We start from the raw sequence: 23,746 nt of genomic DNA on the forward strand, positions 1-23,746 counted from the left end.
AGGATGGTCTCGATCTCCTGACCTCGTGATCCGCCCGTCTCGGCCTCCCAAAGTGCTGGGATTACAGGCTTGAGCCACCGCGCCCGGCCATCTTTGATTTTTCTTTCAGAAAAATTATACAGTAATAGCTAGTATTTACTCAACATTTACTCTTTGCAATGCACTTTTCATATATTACTTCTAGTCCTCACAACAATTCTGTAGGTGAAGTATCACTGCCTCCATTATCCAGATGAAGAAACTGAGACTCAGAGGACACATGACACGCCTAGGATCACACTGCCAGTAGACAGAAACACTGAGATGCAAACCTGAGATACGAATCTACTGGAATCCAAAAGTCCATGTTCTTGCCACTAAGCTTCTTGTGGTTTACAAAACAGACAAGAAAGGATGCATATATCTATTGTATTGTATGTTACTCCGCTGGGGCTGCTATGACAATTCCAGAGCCTGGGAGGCTTAAACAACAGATATTTATTTTCTCACAGTTCTGGAGGCTTGGAAGTCCAGATCCAGCTGCCAGCCAATTTGGTTTCTAGTAAGAACTCTGTTTCTGGCTTGCAGATGGCTACCTTTTTGCTGTGTCTTCAATTGGTGGAGAAAATGAGCTGTGGTTTCTCTTCTTCTGACAAGGGCTGTGAACTCCATCATCGGGACTGCACCCTTGTATCTTAATCTAAACCTACTTACCTCCTAAAGATACCACCTCCAAATACCATTAGGATTCCTTGTAGTAAATAAAAATTATAGGAGGCCATTAGGCTCCTATAATATGACATATGAATTTATATATATACATATTCATATAACATATGAATTTTGGGAAGACGCACAACGCACATGTTGGCAAGAATTATGAGACCTAACTTTTAGTATCACCTTTATCACTGATCATGTGATGCTGGAAAAGTCACTTGACAATCTTGAAACAAGCCCACTTCCTTGTAAGGAAAACGAGAGGGTTGGACTAGATAATCTCCAACTCATGTTCTGGTTCTAAAAATTCTGATTCTGTGTGCCATCTTGCAACCACTGAAACTCAGATATACCAGTTCAGAGCATACTGTTTGGTGATGATCTGAAATCTCAACACAGAGCTGTATGGTGATGCTACCGTATCACACTACCATGGGCAGGTACCTCCCAGCAGCGTGAGCTCTTGAACAGTTAGAGCAGTTTCTTCGGGTCAGGCCAGGTGTCCCCAACTCTCCCTGACTGGATGCTTTGTGAGAAGGTGCCCAACACATGAACTTTGACGCTGCCTTCGTCCTACACAAGCCATCCACATCACCTGCCTAATGAGAAATACTATCTGTGGCCAGGTGCGGTGGCTCACGCCTATAATCCCAGCACTTTGGGAGGCCGAGGTGGGCGGATCACGAGATCAGGAGTTTGAGACCATCTTAACCAACACGGTAAAACCCTGTCTCTACTAAAAATACAAAAATTAGCCAGGCTTGGTGGCGCATACCTGTTATCCCAGCTACTCAGGAGGCTGAGGCAGGAGAATCGCTTGAATCTGAGAGGCACAGGTTGTAGTGAGCTGAGATCGTGCCACTACACTCCAGCCTGGGTGACAGAGGGAGACTCCGTCTCAGAAAAAAAAAAAGAAAAAGAAAAAAAGAAATGCTATGTGCACAGTGCCAGGCATTCGTTAATTTTTTTAAGCATTCACAAACACTGTCTCCTAATTGGTCTCCTCCCTTCAATGAATTCCATAGGTTGCCAGGTGAACTTGCCTGAAGCACAGCCAGCCAGTTCTGTTTGTGCCATTAAGTAAGCTTTTTTGTTGTTTGTTTCCTAGCATTTGATTTCTTATACAATAAAGTCAAACTTCCTTTGTCTGGTTTGTAAGGTCTTATGTGTTCTAGCTTCAACCAGTTTTTGCAACCCCTTTTCCTCCACTACTCTTCAGAAAACTTGCATTCCAGGCAAAATGAACTACCTATGGTTTCCTGTAGCATATTTTTTACATTAACATAATTTCTAACAATATTCTAAATCATTCTAAAATGTCAGCCAGGTGTAGTGGCTCACACCTGTAATCCCAGCACTTAGAGAGGCGAAGGGGACAGATCACTTGAGGTCAGGAGTTCAAGACCACCCTGGCCAACATGGTGAAACCCCATCTCTACTAAAAAAACACAAAAATTAGCAAAGTGTGGTGGCGTGCACTTGTAGTCTCAGCTACTAGGGAGACTGACGCAGGAGAATCGCTTGAACCTGGGAGGCAGAGGTTGCGGTGAGGTGAGATCGCACCACTGCACTCCAGTCTGGGAGACTCTATCTTAAAATAAAATGTAGAACATGCTTCCCTAATAGCACACATTCTGTTTATGCAATAGGTTTATGCAGTTCCTTGTATTAAATAAAATTGTAGGAGGCCATTGTTTTGAACTTCTGCACTAGACCCCAACAGACCAGACTAAAATTAAAATGGAATCACTCATGGTCACCACACCGAAAATGAGTTATCTGGCCCTCCAAGAAATCAGGAGACGGATAACAGGCCAGTTTCAACCTTCAATCAGCAAGATAATGAATTTCCTCTGTTTTAGTCCTTACGGCAAAGAGTAACTTGAAGTAACCTGATGTTAACCAGTTATCTTTCTGTTGTTCTGTCTGTCTCCACCTTACCAGGAAAGTAACTTTGAAATGATCAATCTGCTTTTTGTTCTTTGTTTCTGCTTTCTACAGCCCTTTTTTCTGTCCATAAAGCCAACCTCCTCTGTTCCACTCATTGGGGCATTCATTCCATTTTATGGAATGAAGTGTTGCCTGATTCTAGAATCGCAACAAAGCCAATTGAGATCTTTAGATGTGTCAAATTTTTGTCTTTTGACACTTGTGCTGGTCTGTCTAGAATGCCCTTTCTCTTCATTCCACATACCCACATTCTTCAAATGAGCCCACATGGCAGATGCCCAGTGCAGTAACTGACATGTAAGTACTCAATACTATTCAAAGCTGCGTTTTGCTCCTCACACTAGCTATTCCTCTCCCTCTAACCTCAATTTTTTCTATACACCTTTCTTATGTAGCTTATTACTTTCTATTGTATTTAATGTAAATGTCTTAGATTGCCAGAGATCCAACGCACTGGAAAAATCAGTATTCGGTCTTAGTCCATGTGTACCCAGCACCAAGCAAAATTACTGTTTATGGTCAATAAATCTTTCCGTAATGAATGAGAACAAAACTAGTGTTTGAACCAGAATGGTCTCTGGTGGAAACTGACAGCTAAAACTGGACGGGGAGTGGAGCAAAGGTGAAGGAGTACTTAATGAGGCCCTCCTATGAGCCAGGTACTGTGCAGAGCACAGCTTCATCCTTTGTTTCATTTATTCCTTTCCAAAAAACCGTATGAAGCAGCAGTAACAATTTCATCTCCATTTTACATATGAAGAGTTTGGGTTAGGGAAGTCAGGAAACTTGCCTGAGGTCACAACCAAGTATGTTTGGGTCTTTCCAGCACTGCACTTGTCGCTTGTCCTCCTTCCAATCACTCCCCTCCTCTCCCCGACGAAGGTCGAGGACTTTCTAGGAAAACATGCAGCCTCCAACCACTTCGCCTGGGGAGCCCAGTCTCGTCCTTCGCTGCCAGAACCACAGGGAGCCCGCGTGGCGGGAGTGAAGAAGGCGAGCTGCAGTCCGGACACAAGGCCCCGCCCACTACGTCGCGGGTGACGTCATCACGCAGAGCCGAGTCGGCGCGTCCACATCCTTTAAATATGGTCTTTCCCGGGCGCGCGCGACAATGTGAGGAGTGGGGTGGAGCGTGTGTGGTGTGTGGCTGCGGCCTGGGCAAGAGCCGCCGCGGACCATGAGGTGGGCGGAAAGGCTGTGTTGCAGCCGAGACGCGGACGGGTGGGCGCTGCCGGGCCAGCGGGCGTCCTCATGCAGGGGCGGGAGGAGGGAACATGGCGGCCGGGCCAGGACCCTTTGGTCCTGGCTCTGCGCAGCTCCTACCCCTGCTTTGCTTGCCCTTTTACCTGCCTTTCTGGAACCTTGTTTCCCCTCTCCTTGCGTCCCCTTTCCCTCAGCCGTTTCTTTTGCCTTCATCGACTCTTCCCCCCGGCTCCACACTGGGTCGAAGTGTGAGAGGTAGTAGATTAAGTGGGAGCCGGTCGGGCCCGTCCGGTGCCGAGAGACCGACTCCTAAATTTGACTAGGTTGTCGTATGTCACTTTATCAGTCTGCCTGGGATCACAGGAGAAATACTGAACATGAAGACATCAAGCCTGATTTGTAGTCCTGATGATGTCTGTAAGTGATCTTGTGAAATGTCACTTAAGTTGACCTCAGTCTCCTCAAATGTGAGGTTCTCTGAAAGGCCTAAGATTCCTGATGTCGAGGTAGCTTTTGTCGTGCGGTGCCTGCCAGAATCTGCCCCAAAACAAAGCATGGTCGGTAAAACAAAAGCAAGATTTATTTTGGCAGCAACGGAATAGAAAACTGAGTTGACTTCCAGTTCCCTGCCGTCAAGTGGCCTAGTATGTAAGCAATGAGAACACCATTCTGTTTCAGCTCTTATTTCCATAGTGGGTGTCCTAAGAGTAACACTCCCGGCGTAGATTAAATGGAAAAGAGCTCGTCCTGTATCGTCATTGCTGCTCTGCCACAGAGAACCTTGGGTCTGCTGTATTCTGTTTTAGGTGCCACAGCCTGTTGAGGGTAGATATTTAAGGAGAGATTCTTCCTCACCTAACAGCAGCTAGCCTAGCCAATCACTTGCTTTTGATCTTGGCCTTTTGTTTTTCCTCAGCTGAGTAAGTTCTGGAGGGATCCTGCCTCTGTTGGAGCCTTCGCAGCCAGGCAGCTGTGAACTGTGAGCTAGAGTGAAGCAGAAATCTAGAAAGATGAGCGCCAAGATGGTCATAAGTGAACCAGGACTGAATTGGTGAGTTGTAGCTACTTTGTAATCCGCTGAAGAGGAGTGTAGTGGGGCTGATGATTGACATAAGAAAATAGATTCCTGGCATAGAGAGATTTGGAGGAAACAGAAGATACAAGTTTAAGGTTTCCGAATTTACGTTATCCTCATCCTCACATACTGAACGCTAGAGTTATGGCTGACTACACTTCCATTCCTATATTGGAACAATTCAGCACTCAAATTATTTTTAGGTATAATTCCCTCAGGTATTTATTGCTGATCTCCTGAAGGCCTCTCTCATGTTTTTATTGCTGGTCTCCAGAAGGAGAGATTCTGGAATATTCTTGTGTCCAAGAACCTTGCCCATTTCCATGCAAGTAATAAAAAAGACCCTCTTTAAGAATAGACATGCTTTTTGTTATATTGAAATCTATATCAAATGATAATATAAATGCATAGACTGTGTTTTAGAAGTGTATGAGAACTTTGCAAATAGAGAGCCTGGTTAAATATTATAGTGGTTTTGTAGACATCTAGCTAATACATGTGCTGATTTAGTTCATTTTAACACACATTTACTGAGCCAGCCAAGAAGGATCAAATGTTATAAATGGTTACAAAGAGTATTAAAATAGTACCTGACTCAGAATATTAAGTCAGTATGTTCAGTAAGTATTTTTTTATTGCTAGCAATACTCCCGTCCCCAGGGAGCTCACAATCCCTGAGGCCCTTGACTTTGTTTTTATATGATGTGCAGAAACTTAAGAATTTATTGAGATGTCACAGATACAATACCACAACAAGGTAATAAGAAACTATAGTGGTACGTAGCAAATAAGACATTCTAATTTTACCGTTAATACCTTAGTACAGTTTTTTGGATAAATGCTTTAAATTTTAAGAACAGTTAAAAGAAGAGTATGGTGCAAATATGCTAGAATTTCCTATTTGGGCACTAGGACACCCAGAAGTTAGCATTTGATTAGATAAGAAGTATGCCCATTTGCATTCCTTGCCAATGCTATAAAGTATGCGTTCAGATGTAGCACAGATGATCTTGTATACCGCTGGCGTTGTGGAACCAGTTGTGGTTTTGAACCTTTGCACCATATTGTAGCCCTTGGAATTATCCTTTTCCACAGATTTTTACTGACCTTTGTCCCCCCTAGATTAATGGATTCAGTGTTTTCAGATTTTTAATTCCTTCATTCAAACAGCATTTTTGGATGCCTAACTATATGGAAAGCATTGAATATATGTTTGTCTCTAAATCAATTATGGTGTTATGAAAAATCATATCACCTTTGAGGTGGTTTTAGCAAACCATTTATCCCATTTGCCAAAGTAAACAAAATAGGTAGGATATTTAGTCTTTGTAGTGTCTTTTGGTTCAGCACAGTAGTGCATGAAACAAAAATAAGTCGAGAAGTATTTTCTTTTCAGCAACCAATATCTTAATGTTATGTCCTAGAGCCAGAAGTGAGGCCAGCCTTTGACAGACCCTTGATTATACTTCAGTCTTTTCTATCTTTAACTCTCCAGTCTGTGTGACATTTATTTACTGAAGAAAATGCAGGGCTGATTATTGGAGCTGGAGAATTTCAGAATGGGCCTGAGTTTAAAGCTATCAAGAAGTAACAATTCTAAGCCCATAGATCTGGTATATGAAATTAAACATAGTAAGGAGAGATTGTCTGGGGATGGGGGGTAAGAAAGTATGAAATTATAAGTTACAATTGTGCCATTATGTGTCTTAGCATGAGATTTTGAATTGTCAAATGTAAGTAAATTACTTTGTTTCACAGGGATATTTCCCCAAAAAATGGCCTTAAGACATTTTTCTCTCGAGAAAATTATAAAGATCATTCCATGGCTCCAAGTTTAAAAGAACTATGTGTTTTATCCAACAGGTAATATGTTTATTTGGTTATTTATTTCCATATTTGATTGTTGTTTTTCCGATAGTTGAAGTTTTATGTGTATCTCTAGTACATTCAAATTATAGAAATGTTTAAATTATAGAAACATTCAAATTATAGAAATGTTTAAAATAAAACAACTGTTAACACTTTGGTATTTCTTTTCAGACCTTCAGTCCTTTCTCCACACATGAACTGCAAAACAGTTTTATAATATTTTATAATACTGTGCTAAAGTGTCCCAATAATTTTTATAATGCTATACTAATATAGTATAATAGTATACAAACATTTATATCAATAAATGTTTTAGTATAGTACCAATATTATACTAATAATTGTTTAGTATAATACTAAATAGTATACTATTTATAACATATGCACATGCATACATACATACACATGTATGTAATACAAAATGGGATCATACTAAAAATATACTGTAAAACTGTTTTGCAGTTATCTATCATTTAAAGTGATATTCTGAGTATCTTTGCATGCCCCAACATTTAGTTCAAATCTTAATGGTTGCATATTACCTCACTATATAGCTTACAGATGTACTTTTAATTCATTTAGCTAGTCCTGTGTTGCAAAACATTGTGTTCCCTTTTTTCTTTTTTTTTTTGTAATTAAAAATATATTGGTAAATTTTTATAGTTATTTCTATAAGATACACTCACAGAAATTGAATTGGTCAGACAATATGTACATTTTGTATTTTAATAGATACTGCCAAATTGCTAAAGGTTTTTTTCCTCTCTGATACTTAATGACTATTAAATGATAATTTTTACTTCTTACTGCTCACTTGCCTGTAGTAGCTCTTCTATCCTTTTTGATCGACTATTTCTACTCTGTTGTTAATGAATCCGGAAACCAAGTAATTGAGTTTACTAGAAAAATGTGTAAATACACCAAATGAGGAATTAGGAAGCACCCCCAGGGAAGCTCAACATTTACTTTCTTCCTTTCTCCTTTTACAGTGGAGGAAATGTATCTCCCCATCTTTTCCTGCTTTCTCAGTTATCTTTTCTGTCCATTGTCCCCTCTTACTCCTCTATCTTTGTTCTCTCACATTTTCAGTCATCTTGATTACTTTTTGGGTTTTGTTCTGTTTTTTTAAGAGACGTGGTCTTCCTATGTTGCCCAAGCTAATCTTGAACTCCTGGCTTCAAGTAATTCTCCACCTTGGGCTCCCAAAGTGCTGAGATTACAACCAGGAGCCACTCTGCCTGGCCAACTTAATCAGTATTTGAACATGCTCAAGTTTTCCTGTTTTAAATAATCCCTGGACTCCACATTTTCTCCTGATTACCTTCTTACCTCTTCTCTCATTTATACTTAGACTTCTTTAAAGACTTGTATATGCTCACTGGGAAGAAATGAGGAACAAAAAAGCTGTAAGACATACAGAAAGCAATTAATAAAATAGTAATAGTCCTTACTTATCAATAACTTAAATGTAAATTAATTAAACTCCCCCATGAGAGGATGGATTGGCAGAATGGATTTAAAAACAGGATTAAAAACTTTCCATTTACTGCACATCCTACTCCACTTGCTGGGATTACAGGCATGAGCCACCCTGCGCAGCCCTTAGCTATATTGTATTCTGTTGCTGGGTGAATATAATTTTTAAATTGACCTCTGTTGATAATTTAGCTTGTTTCTACTACTGTTAGAAACGTGAGCATCCTTTTTACATGTGCTTGTATAAGTAGGATAAACTCCTGTCAGTGGAGAGTATGTATATATATTTATTTTGAAAGATATTGCCAGATTGCTATTAAAAGCATTAAAGAAAAAAGTGCTTTTTTGATTCCATCAAATGAATGCGTAAGTTTACGTAAAAACAAGCAGAAGTTGTATTAAAGAGCCAATTTTAGTCCAGGCTCAGTGGCTCACACCTGTAATCCCAGCATTTTGAAAGGGTAAAGCAGGAAGATGACTCCCAGCCTGGGCAACAAATTGAGATCCCATCTCTCCAAAAATAATTCGCTGTGTGTAGTGGCACATAGCTATAGTCCTACTTACTCAGCAGGCTGAGGCATAAGGATCACTTGAGCCCAGGAGTTTGAGACTACAGTGAGCTATGGTTCTACCACTATGTTCCTGCCTGGGCAACAGAGTGAGATCCTGTCTACAAAAAAAAAAGAGACAATTTTTTAAAAATGAATGTTTCAAAGAGGCAGTTTCAGAAGCAACTTTCTTCTTGCCAAAGTGCATAGTTGTAATATCTGTGCTGATATCAGATATACAAAGTTAAAGCAGTAGACTCCCTTATGTATGTACATCTATGGATATTTTTAAAAACTATTTGTTAGTCAACTTGTACAGTTTTTTTAGGATAACTAATTTCTTAAAACTTACTACCAATTAAATAAAGAATTGTCATTGTTTATTTGGATCAAAAATTGCTATAAATTCTATTGTCCTGGGATTTAGAGAATGTATATCTGTCTTTAAAAAAAGGAATCATCTCAGGTCAGGCGTAGATGGCTCACACCTGTAATACCAGCCTTTAGGAGGCCAGAGCAGCTGGATCACTTGAGCCCAGGAGGTCAAGACAAGCCTGGGCAACATGGTGAGACCCTGTCTCTACTAAAATACAAAAAATAGCCAGGTGTGGTGGTTGTGCACCTGCAGTCTCAGCTACTGGGCAGGCTGAGGTGTGAGGATCACCTGAGTCGCTACTACACTCCAGCCTGGGCAACAGAGTGAGACCCTGTCTCTCTCTCTCTGTCTCTCTCTCTCTCTCTGTCTCTCTCTCTCTCTCTCTCTCTCCCTCTCTCTCTCTCTCTCTCTCTCTCTCTCTCTCTCTCTCTCTCTCTCTCTCTCTCTCTCCCTCTCTCTCTCTCTCTCTCTCTCTCTCTCTCTTCCTCTTTCCCCCCGCCTCTCTCTCCCCCTCTCTCTCCCCTTCTGTCTCCCCCTCTGTCTCCCCCTCTCTGTCCCTCCCTGTCTCTCTCTCACACACACACACACACACAGACAAATAATCTCGGCTGGACACAGTAGCTCATGCCTATAATCACAACACTTTGGGAGGCTAGGAGCAAGAGGATCACTTGAGCCCAGGAGTTCAAGACCAGCCCAGGCAACATCTTCGTCTTGCCACTGCTTCTCGTTTTATTTTTAACTTTAGAGTTACAGTCTTGCCATATTGCCCAGGCTAGACTCAAATTCCTGGGCTCAGGAGATCCTCCTGCCTCAGCCACCTGAATAGATGGGATTATAGGTGCACACCAGTGTGCCTAGTTTATTTTAATGGTTCAAGTCCACTTCTGTTCAGCATATCCCAGGTGTGGGTTGTAGCCTGGCTTTGTACAAGGAAAAAGCCTTTTTGCTGGAAGGTGGGCATACCTAACTCCTAAAATATTTTTTTCTTAGAATATCCTTGTTTTCTTTAGATTTCTGTGTAGCACAAAATAATCTATTAGTATAATTTACCTTGTACTATAGAAAAAATACACAAGTTATTGATACGTTTCTAGTCTTTTTTCCTAACCTTAAGTTTTATTAAGAATTATTACAGTCATTGTTATAGTAATTACTGTAATAATTCTTAATTACTGTAATAATTATTACAGTTATTATTTCAGGCTTTATTGTTTACAGTTTTCTTGTTGAAAAACAAGGCCTTTTATTCTGTTAATTTCAAGATAAAAAAAATTTTCCTTTTGCTCTCTGTGCTCCATAAGTGTTTGTAAAATGAAAGGACAACTTGAATAGTGTTTTTACAAATGAATAATATAAAAAGTTAATATTGTGTTACTTTTCTTTGAAGCATGAAAAAATATTTCCAAAGTCTCCCAAGAAAATAAAAAAGGATATTAAAATGCCATGAGCCATTCATGTAGAAATAGCCTTTTTTTAATTATGTAAACAATGTAAACAATCATGTAAACAATTGCCTTTTTTTTTAATTAAAGTTTCTGTTTGCAGATATTCGTAACTGAATTTTAAGCAAACAAGGGGGAAAATAGCTTTAAATAGAAATATATATATATATTTATATATATATATAAAGCTTTAACACATTTAATTTAGGAAAAAAAATCAAACTCAGAAGATACTAGTAGACTTGAAATGGAGACTAGAAGCACCATTTTCAAATGCTACTTTTAAACAAGCTACCAAACCAGTACTTAAAGTATAGGAAACTTAAAAGTTTTGGATTCTGCCCTGTTTTTGTTTTTGTTTTCCATAGAAAGTTTAAGAAAGGAGAATGGGTAGTTGACAAAATGCAGGGGCAAAACTTAAAACCATCAACCAAAATAAGGTATAATGCTGTATACGTGGATAGAGAAACCCTGTCAGATGCTTTTGGTTTACATCCTGATGAAGATTTTGACAGCACTGCACAAGGAAATGATCTTGATGTGCTACCATTTCATTCTTTGCTGAATGTAGCCAATTTAAACTGCTAGAATTCCTTGACATTCCTAGTCCGGCATATCTGAGTCAGCATCTTGTTGCTGCAGCAGCTTAATTAAATTTGCCAGTTTTTGGCACAGGACAGACATGTTCTCATATTCAGAGAGACAGCTGTGTAGCAGTATTGTTAAGAGTGCAGACACAATACTGTTAGATTTGAATAGCTCTCAAGACATTTTCTAGTAAGAAGTCAATTTGCTGTAATACATTTCTCCCAAGATCAGCAGTTAATGTTCATTTTGTTAACCTAAAATATGCTTATTTTTATACAATTATTGGAGAAACTTTAATAGCTATGTCTTTTTTTAACCTGTGTTATTTTCAGAGCCAACCTAAGCATCCTAATTTTAATTTCCAAAATTCTTCTCCCATTCCTTTATCAGCTCTTTGAGTAGTTTTTTATCCATTAGTTAGCTCTGAGAGAGTGGTGTTAAATATTTTTTGCTTTATTTGGGGACCTACATATTTTCTAAAATGCTGTTGTCATCTTTTGGAATTTTTGATATATTTATTCTAGTATTATAAAGTTAATTTAAAACAAATCAGTAGTAGGATGGAACGTAGCTCACCCTTTGTCCAGATGCAGATCTAAATTAGTAATTCTCAGCCGTATCAGACTGATACCCTCACACTTTTTATGACAGATATTTATAAGAAATAAGATACCTCCTTTACTAGCTTAAAATGAAATTAATAGATATAATTTTTAAAAACAATAAGTGTGAAATAATTTATTTTTAATATGTAAATTCATAGAGACTACTGCATTATGAGATAAAATGAGGTAGTGAGATGCATCGGTTAAAATGAATACAGTTCATTTATTTAAGTTCATTTAAAATATTTAAGAGAAAATAAAACATACCATGAAATAATCATAGGAAAAATAAAATGTACTGTTAGGAAAAATAATAACAGACTAGACTTATTTGTACCTGGTAAGAGAAGGCCTGAAAGGGACTGTTGAAAGTTATGCAGGATAGTACTGCATATTGCAGGCATTTAGTATTCCCCCCTTCTGAATGCCTTTAATCCCCCCTCTTTTGTGACAATCCAAATACACCTACAGGCTTCCAGAAGGCCCTGGGGACATTAAAACTGCCTTGATTGAGAACCACTGCTATGGATATTTTCTCTTCCTCTCTTTTTCTCCCTTAATCCCTGATCATGATGTTCTTAGGATTCTCTTCAGTCACCTACTTGATATATTCACTTTGGAAACCTAAGTTTTCCATAGTCCCATTGTGTTGATGTACCTATCTACTTTTCTTTCTTCTTCATTGAATTCTCTAATGCACTTGATTATAATGTCCTGGAGACTGGAGATGGTATTATACTTAGTGTTGTATTTCCAGTACCTGGCATAGGCTGGCACGTGGTAGTTAATAAATATTAACTAATGGAGGAATGAAGAATGAGTCAGCAGATGTGCATCTTTCTCATTAGTTTCCCTTCCTGTCTGGATTATTGTGTAATTTGGAGCCAGGTTATAGGAGCAGTTACTGTGGTGGAAATTACAGTCGTACAGGCCAAGGAAGTATAGTTTTTGATGCACTTCTAAAGTTTCTTATTTAAAATGTAGATTATAATAACTGAATAGCAAAAATAGAGATGGGTTATGAATAAGATAAGGAACTTGTGTTCATATACCTTAATTTGGATAAGGTGACTTCTTAAAAGTAGGGGTAGCATTTGTGAATCTGAGAAACAGAGAAACTCTCTAAAATAAAAGAAATTTATTTGGGAGTAAAGCATTGCAATGGAAATATGTATGCCATAGTAAACTATCTGCGTATTCAGGGAGGTAAAGGAGGACAAAGATTTTTAAAGGAAAAAATTAGGATTGTGTGATTGTTTTGAAATAGTTATACTTGATCTTTGGAAGATGAATAACAAAGGTGACACCAATCCAAGGTTGGACAGGCAGTTCCTGAACAAATACCCTTGCAGAAGTATTTTGTTATCGGGAATTCAAACATGAGAATTCTGTCTTCATGGCCTTCACCAGCTCTAATTATCAAGGTTTTTGTGTTTTTTTGTTTTGTTTATTGAAGTTCCAGGGTACCTGTGCAGGATGCGCAGGTTCGTTGGGTAGGTAAACATGTGCCATGGTGGTTTGCTGTACTTGCCAACCCATCACCTAGGTATTAAGCCCAGCATGCATTGGCTATTTTTCCTAATGTTCTCCTACCCCAACCCCACCCCACAACAGGCCCATGTGTATTCCCTTCCCTGTGTCCATGCATTCTCATTTTTCAGCTCCCACTTATAAGTGAGAACATGTGGTGTTGGGTTTTCTGTTTTTGCATTAGTTTGCTGAGGATAATGGCCTCCAGTTCCATTTGTGCCCCTGCAAAGGACATGATCTCATTCCTTTTTATGGCTGCATAGTATTCCATGATATCAGGGATTTTTAAACATTGGTAACTCCATTGTGATTCTGACAACCTTCACACATTCCATAAACAAATATGGTAACAAATTCTGAAACTACTCACTACTTTCTCTTCTGGTACATGTCATTAAAGATATGCCAGGATTTTTCTTTGGCATCCATGAAAAGCATAAAGTCATTTGCATGAACTCAGCCATGTACCAGAGTGATAGAGGATGGTACAACTTTTCCAAAACCAATACTGCTTTCAAAAAAGATGGTGCATATGTTAGAATTCTCTTAATTTTTGCGATAAGCAGAGGAAATCAGAACATTTAAAATCTCAATGACTTTTTGTTAACCTCAAATTTGTGATTCCATTACATTCTGTTCTAAGTAGGTTTTGTTCACCATATTAACTGATAAATCTTAGTGGTGAATTTAAGTATTAGGAACTCAAATTGTACTAAAATGTAAACATAAAATACCTGCATATGTAATTGGCAAGAATGATTTTCCCCTCTTTATTAATGGGAAAAAAAGTTCTAAATTGAATATGCCTCTTCCTCTCCATCAGGTAATTGAAGGTAAGTTTGCATTGTGAACCTATCCCACAGAATACTTAATCTACTTTAAATGGCTAAACATCAAAATGCAGGTGGCAGAGTTAGATAATAATCCAGAGTTTACTCTGTTAATCACGCTATATTCTCCCTAGTGATTGAGAATCATGAAGTTCCATGATAGTAATCTTCATGTGAAAAGCACATATTTGTAAATTATATTTTGTTTTCCAGACGTATAGGAGAAAATTTGAATGCCTCAGCAAGTTCTGTAGAAAATGAGCCGGCAGTTAGTTCAGCAACTCAAGCAAAGGAAAAAGTTAAAACCACAATTGGAATGGTTCTTCTTCCAAAACCAAGAGTTCCTTATCCTCGTTTCTCTCGTTTCTCACAGAGAGAGCAGAGGAGTTATGTGGACTTGTTGGTTAAATACGCAAAGATTCCTGCAAATTCCAAAGCTGTTGGAATAAATAAAAATGACTACTTGCAGTACTTGGTATGTATTCTATTCTTCAGTTTCAGGAAAAAATATTAAAAATTAGGAAATATTTTCATCTTAAATTTACATTTATGTTTTTAGGTCCGGTCATCTTTTTTAAAATGAAAAATTTAAGGAGATTACTTGACAGAGCAATGGTGCTTTAATTCTTTGATTGGTTCCATTATAGTTCAAGCATTTTGCTCTACTGCTTAGCATGTCTTACTCCATTTCATCTTAAGTACTAGCAGTAGAACTTTACATAGCTTATACCAATTTTAAATTATTGCTTAATTATTACTTCAATTAAGACTTTTCCAAATTCTCAATTATATAAATGATGCTGTGCTGAACATCTTTGTAGCAAAATCCTTGTTCATATCGATGATAGTTTCCATAAGATAAATTCTTAAAAATAAAACTGCCAGACCAAAACATATGCATGTTTTCAAAGCTTTGATCTGCAGTTACACATGCATAAATTGTTCTACAAAAAGTTTAAACCAGTTTGTTTGTACCTCTGTTGTATGACAGGTTTGGAAAAAACTGTCTTCTCTAATCCTACAGGGATAAGGTAACAGAAAATCGAAATCAAATTTTAAAAAAGAAAGAACTGTCTTCACTAATATTGGACATTACCTTTTTTGCCTTTAATTTAAAATGGGAAAAATGATCTCTTGCTTTACATTAATTTAATTTATGATTACTAATGAAAACAAACATTTTCCGTATGTGGATAAGCCATTTTTATTTTTTCTTTGGTAACTTGCTTGTTTATATTATTTGCTCATTTTTCAATTTGGATGTATGTCTTTTTAAAAAAATTTGAGGCCAGGCGCGGTGGCTCATGCCTGTAATCCCAACACTTTGGGAGGCTGAAGCAGGTAGATCACCTGAGGTCAAGAGCTCAAGACCAGCCTGGTCAACATGGCGAAACCCCATCTCTACTAAAAATACAAAAAATTAGCCAGGTGAGGAGGCGCCTGTAGCCCCAGCTACTCGGGAGGCGGAGGTTGCAGTGAACTGAAATCGTGCCACCGCACTCCAGCCTGGGCAACAAAGCGAGATCCCGCCTCAAAAAGTAAATTAAAAAAAATTTTTGACAGCATTTTATAAAATCAGCTTCTCAATTCCTGAGCATGTATTGTATAGTCTTAGTCATTTGCTTTTCTATTTTGTGGAGTTTTTAATAGTAGTTTATCGTTACTATGTAATAACTTTTACTGACTTCTTTGATTTTTTCTTTGGATTTGATACTTTAATTATTAAGTCCAAATTATTATAGCAATGATTAAGAAAGTGATTGTTTTTTAATGAAACTTTTTATCCCAAGACATGTCTACTTTTTTAAAAATCAGGATATGAGAAAACATGTGAACGAAGAAGTTACTGAGTTCCTAAAGTTTTTGCAGAATTCTGCGAAGAAATGTGCACAGGATTATAATATGCTTTCTGATGATGCCCGTCTCTTCACAGAGGTAAAAATCAACTCACATTTGTGTAAACTGCCAAGTGATAGGCAATAGCAGCATTCTGAAATGTGTGATGATTCCCCCAAAAGCATTTGGAGCTGTCAATTTTACCAGTTTAAAAACCACAGGTCTTTTCTTCATCATGCATTAAAATAGTTTAAAAACTAACATCTCAAAATTGTGTACTATAGTATATTTGTATGTATATTTATATTCTTTAACGATCCAACTATTGTATTATATCATTACATTTTACTCACATAATAGTTTGAACTGACCCACTGATTTCACTTGTGAGGGAATAGTGTTTAAAGAGTTATCCTGGTCCCTAAAAATCTGAATGGTACTTTAAAACTCAGTCACGGGAACTTGTGCTCATTATGTTTGTGGTAACCAGCCACAAAATGATAAATTTCAGCTCTGAGTTCATTTTTTGATACTTCACTCATGCATGCAAATTTATTAGCAAGACCTGTATATCATCCCAGCTCGTAGCCTACCGTCATTCATTGAGCCTACCAGAAAATTAAAGTATACTACTTAAATAGACAAGGCATGTGGCACACGCCTCTAATCCCAGCACTTTGGGAGTCCGAGGCGGGCAGATCACCCGAGGTCAGGAGTTTGAGACCAGCCTGGTCAGCATAGTGAAACCCCGTCTCTACTAAAAATAAGAAAATTAGCCACACATGGTGGTGGGCGCTTGTAATCCCAACTACTCAGGAGGCTGAGGCAGGAGAATCACTTGAACCTGGGAGGTAGAGGTTTGCAGTGAGCTAAGATCCCACCATTGCTCTCCAGCCTAGGTGACAGAGCGAGACTCTGTCTCAAAAAGATTGGATAAAGTATGCTACTTAAACAATAACTATATATGTACATACACATATGTTTGTAGTAGAGTTTATAAATATCAGTGTAAATTTATTTAAGCCTTTAAAACTGGTCACTGTAAACAATAGTGTTAATATATTTAACACTACTGAACTCTACACTTAAAAAGGGATAAGATGGTAAATTTTACCATAGTTTAAAAAAACAAAACTAGGCACTATAAGTTGAAGGACAGCAGGAGTATTACACTTTCACTGTTTTTAAAAAAAAAAAAAAAACAGGCCAGGCACAGTGGCTCACACCTATTTTTTCAGCACTTTGGGAGGCCAAGGCGGAAGGATTCAGCCCAGTAATTTGAAACCAACCTGGGCAACATAATGAAATCCCATCTATACAGAAAATTTAAAAATTAGCTGACATGGTGGCATGTGCCTGTAGTCCTAGTCCTAGTCCCAGCTACTTGGGAGACTCAGGTGGGAGGATCACTTAAGCCCAGGAGATGGAAGCTGCAGTGAGCCTTGATTTTGCCACTGCACTGCACTCCAGTCTGGATGACAGAACATGACCCCGTCTCAAAAAAAGGAAGAAAAAAAAAAAACTAAGGAAGAAATTTGTTGTTAATATAAACCAGAAGAATGATTCTTCTAAATAAATGAATTTGATTTTTATTTTCTGTGAACCTAAATATAATATCCAAATGGAATGTCATAATTTTCTATGTGGAGAAGGAGCTGGCAGCTATTCTTGTTTTTTAATAGTGCCTTTTAAAAGACCAGAATGATGTTTTTAATACGTAAGTCATAGTTAAGGCTGGAGTGCAGTGGCACAATCCTAGCTCACTGCAGCCTTGAATTCCTGGGTTCAAGTGATCCTCCCCACCTCAGCCTCCTGAATAGCAAGAACATGGGCATAGGCCACTGCACCTAATTTTTTTTTTAGAGACAGGGCCTCCTGTGTTGCCCAGGCTAGTCTCAAACTCCTGACCTCAATCCTCCTGCGTCAGGCTGTCAGAGCGCTGGAATTACAGCCCATCTTTCTTAGGAAGAGTCTTTACAAAGTTCTGCAGTGGCCTGCATGATCTCTCTCCTCCCTCCCATCCCCCATCCTCACTTACTACACATTGTCCTATCAGTTATTCTGCTCCCACCTGCGGACTGGCCTTTACATTTCTTCAATACTTCAAGCATAGTCCTACCTTAAGTCCTTTGGCATTTGGGGTTTCTATTTTTCTCTCAATCTGTTTCCCGGATTTCTGCATGGAATAGTGTCTTGAGTCTTTTATGTGTCTCTCTGTTCAGATGTCACCTATCAATGAGGATGTCCCTGATTACCCTATGGAATGTAGTATGACCCTCACTTTTCCCTTTACCATGTTTTATTTTTGCTTATTGTCCTTTTCCTTTTTTGTAAAACAGCGCCTTTTTGTAAGTGCTGTTTTATTCACTGACGTAGTCTTCCAATGACTAGAATAATGTCTGGCGCACTTAAGTGCTCAAGTGCTCAATGTAAATATTTCTTGGGTGAATATATAACTGTACTTTATTAACAAAGTACATTACTTGGTAGCTAATAATAAATGATAAACATTGTCATGTTTTTTTCCATATTGATGTGGTAGCACATTTTCTCTTAGTTGTATTTTACATCCCCACTGCAAAGATTCACTGATACTTTTCTAAGATCTTTTAGTTTTAAAAATTTATGACATGCAATGTCATGTATATATGGAAAAGTATATAGAACAAAAGAAAAAATAGATGCAGCTTAACAGATAATTATATAGTAAACATCTGTGTAACTCTTACCCAGGACAAGAAATAAAACAATACCAGTAATCCAGAAGCCCCCTGTGTAGTCCTCCTGTATAATAAATAACATTCTCCTTACTTGAATAAATAATCAGTGTCCCAGCTTTGGTGGTGATAAGTTGTTTGCTTTTTGCGTGTATATGGAGAGTGGTAGTTCTACTTCTCTTTTGCCTGATTTTGTTGGGATTTTTTTTTTCTTTTTTTTTTAAGAGATAGAGCTTTGCTCTTGTCGCCCAGGCTAGAGTGCAGTGGCACGATTTCAGCCCACTACAACCTCTGCCTCCTGAGTTCAAAGTATTCTCCTGCTTCCGCCTTCCAAGTAGCTGGGATTACAGGCTCCCGCCACCACGCCCAGCTAATTTTTGTATTTTTAGTAGAAATGGGGTTTCACCATGTTGGCCAGGCTGGTCTCGAACTCCTGACCTTGGGCGATCTACCTGCTTCAGCCTCCCAAAGTGCTGGATTACAGGCGTGAGCCACCGTGCTTGGCCCCTTTTGCCTGATTTTGAATTTTATGTGAACAGAATGCTTTTGGGCCTTCCTTCTTTCATTCAGTATTGTGCTTTTTAGATTCTTAAGTTGTGTGAGTTGTAGTTCATTCATTTTCATTTCTGTCCATTTTTCCATTATATGAATAAACTACAATTTATCCTGTTGATCAGAACTTGGGTTGCTTCCAGTTTGGAGCTATTCTAAGCAATACTCTTAAGAAAATTCTCATACATTTATTTTGGTACACATATGCACATGTTTCTGTTGGATAAATAGATGCTTCTTGACTCACGATAGAGTTACATCCCAATAAACCTATAGTGAATTAAAGATGCATACACCTAACGTACCAAATATCATGGTGTGTTTTAGCCCATTCTAAATAGGCTCACAATACTTACATTTACCTACAGTTGAGCATAATCATCTAACACAAAGCCTATTTTATAATAAAGTATTGAGTGTCTTGTAATTTATTGAATACTATGTGTTGTGACAAAATTGCAATGATTTGGCACCATCATAAAGTTGAAAAATCATTTAGTGGAACCTTTATAAGCTGGGGACTGTTTGTATACCTAGGAGTGGAATTATTGGGTCATAGAGTATGCGAATCTTCAACTTGAGTAGATTTACAAATGGTTTTCCAAAGTGACTATACCAGGTTATATCAATTAACATTCTAACCAACAGTGTTCAAGAGTTCTGTTGCTCCACATCTCAGATGGGGGGGGAGGGGAGAGCACACGCATGTTTTCATATGCTTCTTGCACACTTTTTCTTGCAGAATGACTTTTCATTTTTTCTAATTGATATGTAAGATTTCCTTATATATTCCAAATACAAAAACTTTATGGGCTATGTATGTTGCAGTTTTTCTTCTTTTTCTGTTTTGAATTTTATCTTTTTATATTAACAAGTTAAAATTGTATGTATTTATTTTGTACAATATGTTTTTAAAATATGTATACATTGTGGCAAGGCCAAACCAGGCTAATTAACATATGCATTACCTCACAAACCTATTTTTTTGTTGTGAGGACTCTTAAAATCTACTCTCTTAGCAGTTTTCAATTACATCGTAATTATCATCACCATGTTTTACAATTGATCTCTTAAACTTTTTCCTCTTACCTGACTGAAATTTTGTGTCCTTTAACCAACATTTCCGCCACCACCCCAGCTATTAATGCTCACTGTCTAGATGCATTCATTCACTGTGGTTTGCACAGTTGTAATATTCTGATTGCATCATTTATTCTTTGGAATAATTTTTAAAAGATATGCTTTCCCTTATTTACTATTCAGTTTCCCAGTTCACGTAGCTTACCAGGTGACAGAATAAATACTAGACTCTTTCCTTTGAAATACCACTTTTTAAAAAATTAGTTCCTTTTTATTCTCCAATGATGGTGTATTTTCTTTTTTTAAAATGTTATTAAATCATGGAGTTAAACATATATGTGTTTCTGTCCACGAAGACTATTATCCTTTGTAAGCCTCAAATAATACTAACTCACTGAGAGGCTCTTCCTACTGGCTTTTCAGTCAGTCTGGTAGTCTTTGAGGCTCATTTTCTACATTTCCTGCCCTGGCGCTGGAATCAACCATTTTCTAGAGCCCTTGTTTCTTTTAGTGTGAAGTGATATTTCAAGACTACAATGTGGGCACTACGGATGCTCCTGAGTTGATCATTGTTTTGAGAATAATTCAGTGGATAGAACTAGGAAAGAATACCTCATATGTCTCATTTGCTTTATCCCACATTACACTCACAACAGCCTCAAAATAACAATACTAGTGATCAATACGATAACAATTGAAATTATTTTTTATATGCTCTTCTCCTTCTCCCCCACATTTTTTAAAAGATTGTACTGTGTTATTATTGTTAGAGCATCATATAGCCATTAAATACTAAAGCCTCCCTTTTAAATCCACATTTAATTTTAAAACTATTGAGGTATAATTTACATATAAAAATTACTCATTTTAAGTGCATTTCTTTTGTGAAATGTCTATTGAAATGTTTTGCTGATTTTTTTATTTGCTTTTATTTTTATTAAGCCATAGTTTCTTTATATAGTCTGAAGACAACTCCATTATATATAGTTTTCTTCCAGTTTGTGATGTATTTTTACATTTTTTAAATAGTGTCTCAAAGAACAGAATTTTAATGGTCTAATTTATCAAAAATTTTTGTGGTTAGTGATTTCATGTGTTCTGGCACAGAAATATTTGCCTATCCCAAGTGATTCTCAGACTGGGGTTAGTTTTACTCCTTCCTCACCCACCCGCCACCCTGCCCATCCCGAGGACCTTGACAATGAGACATTTTTGGTTGTTGCAACTGGTGGAATGCTACTAGTATCTGCTGCGTAGAGGCCAAGGATGCTGCTAAACATACTAAGTGCATGTGAGTGACGTCCCATACAACAAGGAATTATCCAACTGAAAGTGTCAGGGGTGCTTGCATTGAGAAACCCTAATCTAAAGGGCTTATAGTTTTAACTTATATACGTAAATAAGTCTGTGTTGATTTGAAGTTAATTTTTGTGTAAGATAGAAGGTAAGGATCAAAGGTCATTTCTTTCCGTATGAATGTCTAGTTGTTCTAGCATAATCATTTTCAACTGAGAGTGACTTTGCCTCCTAATGGACATTTGACAATGTCTAGAGCTTGGTAGGGGTGCTGATGGCATCTACCGGGTAGAGCCAGAGGTGACACTAAATATCCTACAATGTACTGGCCAGCCTAACACTACAAAGAATTATGTGGTCCAAAATGTTAGTAATACCAATGTTGAGAAACTCTGCTTTAGCACAGAGTTTAGTTGAGAAGGGCATTTTTTCCCTTACTGAATTACCTCGTCACCATCACATGGATCAACTTTTTTTTGAAGACGGAGTCTCCATCTGTCACCCAGGCTGGAGTGCAATGGTGCGATCTCTGCTCACTGCAACCTCTCCCTCCCGGATTCCAGCGAGTCTCCTGCCTCAGCCTCCCAAGTAGCTGAGATTACAGGCGCCTGCCACCACACCCAGCTAATTTTTTTGTATTTTTAGTAGAGATGGGTTTCACCATGCTGGCCAGGCTGGTCTCGAACTCCTGACCTCAGGTGATCAACCTGCCTCAGCCTCTCAAAGTGCTGGGTTTACAGGTGTGAGCCACCATGCCCAGCCTAGATCAATTTTTTGACTCTGTTTTGTTCCATTAATCTGTATGTCTGTGTTGATGCCAAAACCATGTAGTCTCAATAACTGTAGTTTTATAGTCCTGAGATCATGGGTTCTTTACATTCTCATGTAAATTTTGGAATCAGCTTGTCCATTTCTACAAAAATCTAGGTGGGATTAAAACAGTATTCAGCTAGATTGCTTTCCTTTCTTTTAAAAATAAAATCTGATAATCTCTTTTAATTAGAATGTTTAGCTATTTACATCCATTATGATAACAGTATGTATTGATTTTGTTTGTGCTGTTTTACTTTTTCTGTACTCTTTTCTTTCCTTCTTTTTTTTTTTTTTAAACTCCTTTTGAGGGGATTGACATTTTTCCTCTTTTTCCCCTCTCTGTTGGTTTGGAATTCACATGTCTACTTTCTGTTCTCTTAGTGGTTACTCTTGAATTTTTACAGTGAATAATTCCATTATTCAATATCAACTAGCCTCCCAAACAATACAGAAATCATAGAGCATTTTGACTCTTATTACGTCCCTCTTGACTTGTATGCTATTTGTTGTAATACAGTTCTTTTTTAAAATCTACCCACATTATTATTTTATATGGACTATGCTTGTTTTAATTTATCTCCAGGTCTGCCAAATTTTGGCCCACCGTTTCTTCTTCTCAAACCTACATTCTGAGATTCTTTCATTCTTCTTGAAATCCTGTGTATTCTAGATGTGCCTTTGATGAAGGTCTCTTAATGGTGAACAATCTCCATTTTTTTAAATTTGGAAATCTTTTATCTATCTTGTTCTCATTTTAGTAATATAATTTTATTTCATACACAATTCAAAGTTGGCAGTTACCTTTTTTCCGCAACACTTAAAGGTACAATCCTACTTTTTCATGTTATTGTTGAAAAATATATTGTCTAATTGTCGTTTCTTTTAGGGCTTCTGTCTTTTCTTACTATAATTTTGATATTTTAGAGTTTCATAAAAATATGCTTTTTAATAAAATCCTGCTAGCTGATTGTGTTTATTGTGTCTGGACTTATAACCTTCATCAGTTCTGGAGAATTCTCAACCATTTTCAATGATTGCTTCTTCATTTTCTCATTGCTCTTCCTAGGATTTCCAAATTTTTCCAAGGCTAGACCTCAGTGTGTCCTCCATTTCGCTCTCTCTTTTTTAAATTGTGGTAAAGTATACGTAACAAAATTTACCATTTTCACCATTTAAGTGTACAGTTCAATAACGTTAAATACATTTACGTTATTATGCAACTGTCACCACCATCCATCTCCAGAACTTTTCGTCTTCC

At 37.7% G+C, this 23,746-nt stretch overlaps 1 protein-coding gene and 1 long non-coding RNA gene across 2 annotated transcripts in view; one reads left to right on the plus strand and one right to left on the minus strand.

Annotated features, from left to right (window-relative positions):
• Window positions 1–3,654, minus strand: part of LOC105510591 — a 51,842-nt gene extending 48,188 nt beyond the window's left edge. Inside the window, exon 1 of the long non-coding RNA XR_001001582.1 lies at window positions 3,440–3,654. This is a non-coding gene — a long non-coding RNA (uncharacterized LOC105510591). The remainder of the gene's footprint in view (window positions 1–3,439) is intronic.
• Window positions 3,655–3,688: 34 nt separating this feature from the next.
• ICE2 (interactor of little elongation complex ELL subunit 2) overlaps window positions 3,689–23,746 on the plus strand; it is a 56,853-nt gene continuing 36,795 nt past the window's right edge. The window contains 5 exon segments of the mRNA XM_011940475.1: window positions 3,689–3,831; window positions 4,769–4,903; window positions 6,686–6,790; window positions 14,408–14,669; window positions 16,010–16,129. Coding sequence (XP_011795865.1) covers window positions 4,863–4,903; window positions 6,686–6,790; window positions 14,408–14,669; window positions 16,010–16,129 — 528 coding nt within the window. The 5' untranslated portion in view covers window positions 3,689–3,831; window positions 4,769–4,862.

The sequence above is a fragment of the Colobus angolensis genome, unplaced genomic scaffold (assembly GCF_000951035.1).
Source record: "Colobus angolensis palliatus isolate OR3802 unplaced genomic scaffold, Cang.pa_1.0 Scaffold19, whole genome shotgun sequence".
Classification (NCBI taxonomy): Eukaryota; Metazoa; Chordata; class Mammalia; order Primates; family Cercopithecidae; genus Colobus; species Colobus angolensis.